Source organism: Armigeres subalbatus, chromosome 3, assembly GCF_024139115.2.
Source record: "Armigeres subalbatus isolate Guangzhou_Male chromosome 3, GZ_Asu_2, whole genome shotgun sequence".
NCBI lineage: Eukaryota > Metazoa > Arthropoda > Insecta > Diptera > Culicidae > Armigeres > Armigeres subalbatus.
The window spans coordinates 115,441,094-115,453,108 of NC_085141.1; the positions used below are offsets into that span (position 1 = coordinate 115,441,094).

The 12,015-nt window shown below is 42.5% G+C and overlaps 1 protein-coding gene across 7 annotated transcripts in view; it reads right to left on the minus strand.

Moving 5' to 3' along the window:
• Positions 1-2,027: 2,027 nt before the first annotated feature.
• LOC134219966 (PDZ domain-containing protein 8) overlaps positions 2,028-12,015 on the minus strand; it is a 74,964-nt gene continuing 64,976 nt past the window's right edge. For all 7 annotated transcript variants that reach the window (XM_062698879.1, XM_062698877.1, XM_062698876.1 and 4 more), the window contains exon 9: positions 2,028-3,640. In XM_062698879.1, coding sequence (XP_062554863.1) covers positions 3,483-3,640 — 158 coding nt within the window. In that variant the 3' untranslated portion in view covers positions 2,028-3,482. The remainder of the gene's footprint in view (positions 3,641-12,015) is intronic.

Here is a 12,015-nt window from a genome sequence, read left to right on the forward strand (position 1 = left end):
TACGAACATTATTATGCTAGATTTGAACTTTGATAATAGGAGTAGAAAACCGTGTGGTGAATTTGAAATTCACCACATGGCTTGATTGTATAATCACCTTAATTCCATATAGACAATGCATATTGAATTGTCGTTCCGATAGTTGGGAGTCGATTCTAATCGAGGTTGCGAATCCTTAGCATGATAATTAGGCTTCTCAGAAGGCATCAGTGAAACGTGTAATTCAACAAAATAGCCAGAATTTGTCTGTGATATCTATCGCACCAGGAGCAGATACTACATACAAAAAGTATGACATGACATGCGGGGTATAAAATGCTATTTTCGCGTTATGTAATCAATGCATCTTTCCCAAGGTGCGGTTTTCATTCAGATATGTGGGTTCTCTTTCCGCCAGCGTTTGGAGGAGAGGAACTGTAGCCAGTGTAATGAAAGGTTTAGTTTCCCATACTAGCTTTCATACAAACTAAAACCGGCTTGTGCTCAATCAGTTTTTGTTCAAATCGGCTTTTGGAGGGCACTCGGAGCATGAGACGGAATCGATTGAGCGTTTTGGAGCTGGGTCGTTTTTTGAACCACCCTACTAATATTCTTTGTTTTTTATAAATACGAAACTAATACTACTACAGTATATGACAGTTTTTATTGTACCAACACTTTCAAATCTTTGTTTTGGTACTCAACCCACCTTCACCTTAAACCAAATGAAATTTCGGCCAATGAACTTTCGGCCTAAATCACATATTCAGCCAAATTACTTTCGGCCAAACGGCCCTTTTCCATTCAAGAATTTTATTTCGTCGAGAAGTTCTTTAGATTTCAATGGAAATACTCGATAATGTCTGCGGAAAATTCTACGAAAATTTCATACGAAATTCTTTGCAGTTTCCATAAGGAGCGATTCGATTTTTTTAATTTTCGTGGAAAATTCTTCGGAATTAACTCGAAAACATTTCCGGAATGTGCACTTCCAGAATTTCCACCAAGAATTCTTCCAATTTTTTACCGAAATTTATTCGGGATTTTAGCGGGAATATTTTTAGAATTTTGAAAAAAAAAATTATGTGGATTTCATTGGAATATTCTTCGACTTAACTTTTACGGAAAGTTTTTGAAATTTCAACGGGAATTTGGAAAGAATTACATTCACGAAAAATTCTCCGAAGTGACAACTTCCCAAGCAGCACAAGTCATGCAAATCTGGTTGCAGCAACTCAATTGTGACTGAATCTGGTCATATATAAGTTACTGTGATCTATGTGTAACATGCGTGCTACTCGGGTTGCTGTTTTGGGGATATCAATCGGGAAATTCGACGGGCTGCTGACAAATTTTAATCGGCGTGGAAAATCATAGATCAGCGGCGTGAAACGGTGGCGTGTTGCTAAAAACTGCCGGCGGCGACACACACCCCTGTGAAGGAGGCTCGGAAACCCATAGTCTTATATGCTCCTATTCGCATAAGCGTCCCATGTCAGTTTTGTTCAGCTTGAGTATACCAATTGACTGACTTCGACGAATTGAGGTGATGTCTGTGCGTTTGTGTGAGTGTGCAAATCACTCATTTTTCGGGCACCTAACCTTAGCCGGAGAATCATATCCCACTGTTTTCTATTGGCCAAATCTTACTGTGGGATCCAAAATAATAGCCAAAATACTAATTTCAAAACCTTGATTTTATTTTTAAAAAAATAACTCTCATGAGTCCGATGGAATTGATGAAATTTCAAAAAAAGCCTTGCAATTTGGTCGGCTTATGACTATTCTGGCGTCGCAAGCATAGTTGTCCCATGTCATTTTTAGTCGATGGCCCCTTGTGCAGCCCTGGCGACCAACAAAAGAATCCATCAATGGATTTAAAAACTTGAATTGATTGCTAATAAGTCAAGTGCGTCACCGCCAGCACAGCGTGAAGAACATCATAATAAACGACATGGGACAACTATGCTTAGCACGGCAGTATATAAAAACTATTATACTTTAACAAGGTTTGATGATAAATCGGATGAGGTCTACATAAGACATAATTTAAAAAAAATCAAAATTTCTTTTTTTCAACATTTACAGAAAACACGTATAAAAGTAAGTCACATAAAGAACGCTGTTTTTGTTTCTAATTATAATTGTTTGTAAATAGTTTTTACTATCCTGTGACCGCTTACCCTACAGATAAATAATGTTATTTTTTATATTTTAAATTATTTGATAAAAAATCTAAAGGTTGAGAACCACCCTTCCTTGATACTCACTATTTAAGCAGTCCAAAATTCAATCAACACAACCCAAGCAGTGCCTTTTTAGTGTTACAGCATCTAACAGAATCTTAAAATTACAATATAAATAACTCTACTACGTTATTTCTTGCTACTTTAAAATCAGCCCTTAAAACTTTAGAAAATCACACAGATGGAGAGTTTGTTGTAAGTTACACGATAAATAGGTAGTTGTTTAGTCAATACCGTTTTGTCTTTCACTGTTGTCCCTAGTAACTGATAACCGTTCTGCTAGAAAAACGACTCCCAGGGAAGTCCCGCGCTTATCCGGCCATACAGTTCCTTTTCCCACGGCGATGCGTTGGAACCTGAGGTTTGAGAATGAAGATTTGAGTAGATAGAAAGAGAGAGTCGATGGCAGCTACAACAGACGACGACACAGTGGCAACAAAGGACTCGGTTCGGTATACAATCTAACATTAGGATCACACGGCGGTTGTAGTTTTATGACTGGTCATGGTGCGGCTAGTACTATTGATACGGTTTTTGTCGGGGGGCTTTGAGGGAGCACGGTTTACCTGCGTTACGGTATGGATTGATATTTAATTCGATGTAGCCGAAATGTGTGCAAACCTTGATACCAGCTAAAACATTCTTTGATCTACGCTAAGCTAGGTGGTAAAAACCTACGATTCAAACGGGTTGGGCTTTAATTCTACAATTGATGGTTGTTTTCTTAAAATGGGGTTTTGTCAGCTGAGCTCTACTAAAATACTTGCTTGGTGTTGACACTAGGTTTACAATAACTAACTGTGGTATCTTGCAGCTATAGCATGCTAATGGCTATTGTGTATTGTGCTAAGTAGAATAATGTTGTGTGATGCGTGTGATCGTCAACAATCAGTCTGTTATGGGTCAAATGTGATCACTATGTCCTCCGTCGATTCAAGTGTCCTTGTAGGTAGGGGTAAGCCATCGGTTGGTGTTGTTCTTGGCACTACTGGCGCTACCACTACTAACACTAGCAGAGCGCTGGAAAAGTCCGATAGCCCGCTTCCGACAAGACGTGAGCCTCCTGGAACGGAATGGACTTTTCCGCCCTCCGACAGTGCTACTATTACTACCACCGCAAGGGGAAGGACTTCTTCCGAATCGTAGTAGCTGGTCTGCTTCGTACTCCTCCATCAAAAAATCCTCCGGTAGAAGCCCGATCAGCGCGGATGGTTCTAGCAGAGATCCTAGCGAGAGTTGACGAAGCAATCGCTAATCTCATTGGTTCAGATTACCCTGGGCGTGCTGCAGTCCGGAGCAAAGATGCAGCATGATGACACTCAGCGCTTGAACCCGTTCTTCCGATTGGCCGGTGAGGAACGCTGATCGGGTAGCGTCGACTTGCTGGGTGCTACTGGGTTTGGATTTTCCCTCATCTGTGGAGAGAAGATATATTTGGATTCAGTAACAAGGTTCACATGGTTTTACGACATTTAGAGGTAAGCCATTCCGTGGTTAGTTTAATTTTAACATTAGTTAAAAGTAACACATTTCGTGGCTGACACCATTTCGCAGTACTTAGTATTAATTTCCTCTCTGTTTTCCTTCCCCCTCTTTCAACACTTCCACTAAATTCTTTCCCATCTTTTTTTGCTTCTTTTCATCAATCTTTTTCTCTACCGACTATCGCATTATCCTACGTAATTCTACGTCCAATTGAAGGTCGTGTATTTCAGCGGTTCTCAACCTGGGCTGCATGTACCTCTGGGGTACCTTAGCCGGGTTCAGGGGGTACCTCGGACAAAAATGCGTAATGACGGCAATTTTAATCAAAGTTTTGATAATTGTTTAATTTTGTTATTTCAAAACTTCGTCTTGTACATAATATGCATGGCGATCAGTAAATCAAGTGTATTGATTACTGCCCTCCACAACGAGCACAGTGGATGAAGGGCTGTGGGACGAACAATCAAAAGGACAAAACGTCGAATGAACTAATTAAATACAAGTGTGATCCAAACATTTGTAGACTATTTCAAATCGGAATATAAATTTGAATTTTATCATTATTGACATTCGATGGGCCAGGATTGTAATAATTTCTTGATTTACTACAACCTTTTACGAAGTACATGATAGGAAGAAGCTCAATAGAGGTCAATGTCAGCCACCCACCACGAGTTTCTATCACTGGCGCCGATAACGATACCAGCAGAGAAATTTGGAGAAGCATCATGGCAGGAAATCGTACGTATTTTGGACTCCGCAAAACGCTCCGATGGAATAGAATTAGCCTCCGTACCAAACTGACTTAATGAAACTCGTGGTGGGTGGCTTACATTGACCTCTCTTGAGCCTCTTCCTATCATGTACTTCGTAAAAAGTTGTATTATGTACTTCGTCTTCGATGTGTTGATCACTAGTCCAATCCATTTAGCTTCGCTTTTCAGTCTGATGTAGGCTTCCTCCATCCTCCCAAAGTTACATGCCATGATATCAATGTCGTCGGCGAAACCAAATAACTGGACGGACTTCGTGAAAATCGTACCACTCGTGTCAATCCCTGCCCTTCGTATTACTCCTTCCAAAGCGATGTTGAATAGCAGACACGAAAGACCATCGCCTTGCCGTAACCCTCTGCGCGTTTCGAAGGGACTCGAGAATGCCCCTGAAACTCGAACTACGCACATCACCCGATCCATCGTCGCCTTGATCAACCGTATCAGTTTATCCGGAAATCCGATTTCGTGCATTAGCTGCCATAGCTGGTCCCGATCGAATGTATCATATGCGGTTTTGAAGTCGATAAATAGATGATGTGTGGGCACGTCGTATTCGCGGAATTTTTGCAATAACTGACGTACGGCGAACACCTGGTCTGTGGTAGAGCGTTCACCCCTAAAACCTGCCTGGTACTGCCCCACGAAGTCTCTTGCAATTAGTTGGCGGCATAAAACTTGGGAGAGTACCTTGTAGGCGGCGTTCAGCAATGTGATTGCGCGGTAGTTGCTTCAATCCAGCTTACCGCCCTTTTTGTGGGACACACGACACCTTCCATCCACTCCTGCGGCAGAACCTCAGCCTCCCAAACCTTGGTAATCACCCAGTGCAGCGCTCTAGCCAGTGCCTCACCACCATGTTTAAACAGCTCTCCTGGTGGTTGGTCAACTCCAGGGGCTTTGCTGTTTTTCAGCCGGCCGATCTCCTCCTGGATTTCCTGGAGATTCGGAGCCGCATGTCCTGCACGCGTGCTCCTAGGTTCATTACCATACCGCCACCGTTGTCTGCCATATCGCCATTCAGAGCTCTTCGTAGTGCTTCCGCCACCTATGGATCACCTTCCGCTTGTTTGTAAGAAGGTTCCTGTTTATGTCCTTACACATATCTGGCTGTGGCACGTGACCCTTACGTGAACGGTTTAACTTCTCATAGAACTTTCGTGTGTTATTAGCGCGGTACAGTTCCTCCGTCTTCCTGCTGGCGCTTTTTCCTCCGAAAATCGAGTTTTGTCTGTTCCGCGCCCGTTTGTATCGTGCCTCGTTCGCCCTCGTACGGTGTTGCAGCAATCTCGCCCATGATGCATTCAGATCTTTTTCCAGAAGGTAGCTATCAATTCATGATGTATGACGAACTTATAGCGCATAAATGTGCCAACAACTTTGTCTAACAAGACATTGCTGTAAATATGTAATCTGGGGCGTGGGAGGCAAAATGTCATTCAAATGACATTATGTCAAATGACACGTGACATTTTGGAGAGTTTTCACTCTCCAGCCTAAGATGTTATATTTAGAGCAATGTACCCTTGGACAAAATTATAGCCCTACTCAAGCGTTATGAGTACATCTAAAATTATGCAATAAATTTGGTTTCTAAAGAAAGTTATGAACAAATTAGATGACATTTTACAAGCCTGCATACCAGTCGTTTCTCTGATCCGGAGCCACCGTACCAGCCATCTTCAAGAGATGCTGCGCCTAGCTGCTCTTCCGTTGGGAGTGCCACTTCCAGCTGCTGCGCGTAGTCTTGGGCTAGTCTACCGTCTTGTAACCGCCCAATGTTTAGCCGCTGCGGACGACTTCGACGCGTGTTGTACACCGTCGAGAGTTTTGAGCGCAGGCATACTGCAACGAGGTAGTGGTCGGATTCAATACTCGCACTGCGGTAAGTGCGGACGTTCGTGATGTCGGAGAAGTATTCACCGTCGATTAGAACGTGGTCGATTTGGTTTTCCGTTACTTGATTATGTGATTTCCATGTGGCCTTGTGGATATTCTTGCGGGGGGAGAAAGTGCTTCGGACTACCATTCCGCGGGATGCTGCGAAGTTTATGCATCGTTGGCCGTTGTCGTTCGATACGTTATGCATTTCCTCACTTCGTACCTGTGCGTTCATGTCACCGATGACGATTTTGACGTCCCGCAGTGGGCATCCATCGTATGTCTGCTCCAGCTGTGCATAGAATGCTTCTTTCTCGTCGTCGAGTGTGCACGTTGCACGTTGCACGTCGGCTGTGCGCGTTGATGATGCTATAGTTGAAGAACCGATTTGCGGACCCTCCGCAGACTGCGTGGTTGGCGAAGTGCAGCCATGGACCGAGCTGAATGGAGAAGACTCCGGCCTTAGTCTGGTAATAAATAAATAAATAGATATCAAATTAATTCTACTCACAAAGCTTATACATTTACAATCGATCCCGATTGAAAAACTTTGAAAAGTTGAAAAAATACTACATATTTAGAAAATGAAAATTCGCATTGCGATATTATAAAATATATTATTTATTTTGTTTATTAAATTCCATTTGACAGAAATTGTCTTAATAAAATAGGGGTGGGGAAAAGCTGCTACAAGATAGCGAAGTGCTGCACTGAAAAAGGTATAAAAACCCCATATCTTTTAACAAACATTACACAAACTGATTCGATATATTCACTAGATTAAAAAAAAAAGAAAAAATAAAGAATGGTCTAACTAAAACAAAATAAATGCGTCTTCAAATTCATCGTAAGGTGCTCCATCAGCTGTTGCATCCATGTCGTAGACCGGAAAAAAAGAAGGCCAAAAATACCAACTCTATCCACACACCGTCTTCTTGCACATCGCCAAAGATGGTCCTAAGCACCCGTCTCTCGAATATTCCGAGTGGCTGCAAGTCATCCTCGAGCATTGCGCATATTTCATGTCCGTAGAGGACTATCAGTATTATCAGCGCCTTGTACATGACACATTTGGTGCGATGGTAAATCTTTTTTGACCGCAGTTTCTTCTGGAGCCCGTAGTAGGCCCGACTTCCACAGATGATGCGCCTTCGTATTTCACGACTACCATTATTATCAGCCGTTAGCAAGGATTCAAGGTAGACGAATTCCTCGACCACCTCGAAGGTATCCCCGTCTATCGTAACACTGGTTCCCAGGCGGGCCCTGTCGCGCTCGGTTCCGCCCACAAGCTACTTTGTCTTCGATGCATTCACCACCAGTCTAACTTTTGTTGCTTCACGTTTCAGGCGGGTGTACACTGTACACTGTACAGTTCTGCCACCTTTGCAAGTGTTCGGCCGACAATGTCCATGTGATCCGCGAAACAAATAAATTGACTGGATCTGTTGAAAATCGTCTCCCGGCTGTTAGACCCGGCTCTCCGCACGACACCTTCTAGCGCAATGTTGAACAACAGGCACGAAAGTCCATCACCTTGTCTTAGTCCCCGGCGCGATTTGAACAAACTGGAATGATCGCCCGAAATCTTCACACAGTTTTGCACACCATCCACCGTTGCTTTGATCAGTTTGGTAAGCTTCTCAGGGCTGTTCTTGTCCATAATTTGTCATAGATCTATTCAGTCTCATTCTCAGATGGAATGTTACCCCGAATATTGATTATTATTCGACAGCTGATAAAAATCATCGAAGAGTGCATGCACTAGTTTGCCCACACACACGTGAGAGCTGTTGTGTACATCATCGCACAGATGGAGTTGATGGAATAAATTGCCACGAATTTTGAAGAACTGTATATGGGAAGGCACGTCGGTTTGTAGGTGATATAACCCCTTCCTTCCACTCCTCCGGTAGCTGTTCAGTTTTCCAGATTTTGACTATCAGTTTGTGCAGGTAAGTGGTCAGCTTTTCCGGGCCCATTTTGATGAGCTCAGCTCGGATATAATCCTTACCAGCTGCTTCATTGGTCTTTAGCTGTTGGATGGCATCCTTAACTTCCCTCAAGGTGGGAGCTGGTTGGTTTCCATCAGTACATTCAAAGTTAATTGCCTATATGCCGGGTATTAAGCCACCCGGAGTGGAAATTAATTACTATGTCTGAAACTTGATTATGCATATGTACAACATGTGATAGATTTAGTTCGGAAAAGGTATTGGAGGGTAACCGCCCCTTCGGTGGGGCACCTGTCATGCGAACTGGGGTCGTGGGATCAAACCCCACCGAAGGGGCGGTTACCCTCCAATACCTTTTCCGAACTAAATCTATCACATGTTGTACATATGCATAATCAAGTTTCAGACATAGTAATTAATTTCCACTCCGGGTGGCTTAATACCCGGCATATAGGCAATTAACTTTGAATGTACTGATCTCGAGTGGCGATCTCTCTTCGCTTGTGTGGTCGTGTTGGGATCTGACGACCAAACTGGCACAACCTCACACAACCCTACTTCATTGAGCGCCGTTGCTGATGAAGCAAGTGTGTAGGAGCCGGACAATATTAAATACTCATCCTACTTGGTTGACATTAGTACAAAATACATTTGAGAGAGTTAGTTCTGAAAATGTATTGCGAGAGATCGGCTGGTACCTGGTGCTGGGGATTTGGTTTCATCAGTACCCGCTAAGCTGCGGTGGACGACGGAGGTCCTTCGTAGCTTAGTAGGGAAAGCACCTGTCATGCGAACTGGGGTCGTGGATCAAACCCCACCGAAGGGTGGTTACCCTCCAATACCTTTTCCGAACTAAATCTATCACATGTTGTACATATGCATAATCGAGTTTCAGACATAGTAATTAATTTCCACTCCAGGTGGCTTAATACCCGGCATAAAGGCAATTAACTTGAATGTACTGATCTCGAGTGGCGATCTCTTCGCTTGTGTGGTCGTGTTGGGATCTGACGACCAAACTGGCACAACCTCACACAACCCTACTTCATTGAGCGCCGTTGCTGATGAAGCAAGTGTGTAGGAGCCGGACAATATTAAATACTCATCCTACTTGGTTGACATTGTGTACAAAAATACATTTGAGAGAGTTAGTTCTGAAAATGTATTGCGAGAGATCGGCTGGTACCTGGTGCTGGGAATTTGGTTTCATCAGTACCCGCTAAGCTGCGGTGGACGACGGAGGTCCTTCGTAGCTTAGTAGGGAAAGCACCTGTCATGCGAACTGGGGTCGTGGGATCAAACCCCACCGAAGGGGCGGTTACCCTCCAATACCTTTTCCGAAATGGTTTCCATCGTCCGCTGAACTGACGTAGTCATCTCCTCTGCTCCCTTGACTTTTACGGCCTGTACTCTCAGCGCCATGCTACAGCGCCCGCGCTGCGTCCTTCTCCTCCAGAATCTGTCTGTCCTGAGTATCTAATCCCAACAGTTGGCATCCGTGTTCCTAAGGTGGTAGGTTAACAGCATCGTCCCAAGGAAACTGGCGTAGAGCATAGCGAATACATTTATTTTGCACGCTTTCCAGTCTTGATATTCAAACTCTCTGATATGGGCTCCAAACAACTGAGTCAAATTCGACAATAGATCGAACTAGTGAACGATCCCGGAATTCATCAGTAATCCTAAAGTTGAACCACAATTGTTTATATGCTCTAGTAAAAATATCCGAATAGTGTGATTTGAAGGTAAAAGCTGTATCTAGCATGATGCCAAGATCCCGTGCAGTATCAACACGCTGCACAGCGTGAGGAAGTTTCTATTGCACCATTCGCTGAAATCGTTGATGAACTGCTGTAGCTGCAAACAATTCTTAAGGTGTCGGATTACAGCAAATATCTTGACATCGTCGGCATGAAACACTCGGCATCCAGATGGACGAATTCAACGTCGTTCAAGAAAATTACGAACAATAGCGGCCACAAATTGCTACCCTGGGGTACCCCTGAGCAGTATGTGAAATTTTCGGGTTGCGCCAACCCAATGTTTACACAAAGTTTGCGATTTTTCAGATACGAACCGAACCAACGTACCAGATCTGGAGAGACGCCTAACTTTTTTCGCAATATACCGTGAATCAACCCGATCGAAAGCATCTTTCAGATCTGTATACACTGCATCCACTTGGGCTCCATATTACGTAGGCACAACGATACAAACGGAACGAGATTAGTTGAGATCGACCTTTTAGGGTAGAATCCATGCTGATCGGGTGATATATACGATTTACAGGCAGCAAACAGTGCGTCATTCATAATTATTTTGAAAATTTTAGCACAACCACACAAAGATGTGATGCCTCTGTAGTTTTTCGCGTTTGGCTTGTCACCTTTTTTGTACACAGGGAACATGAAAGGCAACTTTCAACGTTCAGGAAATGTACTTTGACGTAGGGAGTGATTGAAGATCTTTGACAGCAGCGGTAAGATTAACACAGTAGAACATTTATTCAAAATACACGGCGGGATACCATCAGGACCTCCAGTGTTGGAATATTTCAGCTTACCGATGACCAATTCAATCATATATCCAATCCATGTGTCAATGAGTGCCGCCCTCACTTGAGAAGGCACTAGTGTCGTTGAAAACTTGCTGGAAACGATCCGCCAGGAGGTTGCATTTGTCAATGTTAGATCGAGCTCATCTGTTTTCCAGATAAATTTAATAATTCCACCCTCATGCTTTTTTGACTTCATGAATGACTAGAATATTTTAGGATTTCGACGGAGTTTTTGCGGCATACGCCTGGTGTAACGTTTGTAAAAATAACGTTGCCACAAACAGGCTTTATGAACATTAATGGACCAGTAGGTAAGCAGCGAACGTGGTAGCAATTTTAAATATATATATATTTTTTTAAATTTTGGACTCGAAGTAAAATGCAAAGAAAAAGGGTTTTTATACGAAATCTAGGAATTTTTATATACTATAATTTTTAAATAAGGGACTTGAATGCGTTAAATTTGCATACGATTAAAATTAATTCAGAATTAAGAAACATAAGATAAGAGAGAATTATTTTCAAACCTAAATAGTTTGTTTAGAGTTCCAAAATTCTTTAAATTGAAGTTTCTTTGCAATATCAATTTACTAAAAAAGTTTTGAAGACAAAGCAGTTATTTCCCATATGCACCGTATCATAATGAAATTAGAAGAAGACAAATGTGTTAATTATGGAATGTTAATTGATTTCAAAACATCAGAATAAACTTGATATGAACAACAACGGAGAGCAACTTTTTCTTTTTCCTACTCGGATATGCCCGTGCGACCAATTATTAGACCTATTGTAGCGTAATTCGTATCCCGAGTGTGCCGTTATCTGAGAAAGTGACGTAAGCGCCAAATTACAACATGCATGTTTGCCATTTTTCTGTTAAACAGCTCGATGAATATTACTCGTTAACATCATTTTTGGAAAATGGCGTATACGTCACTTTTTCAGATTACGGCAGTATCGGTTTCGATACAGTTTTTGTTTTGTTTTCTTAAGAGCTAATGCCAAGGTCCCGCTATTTAGACCCTTCACCAGGGTTTGAATCCAAAGGAGAATGAGAAAATCTTTCACTTTATCATGTCTGTATACACTCTAGATAAGTAGCATAGCTAGAGATGTCGTAAAATCCCGATTAATCGATT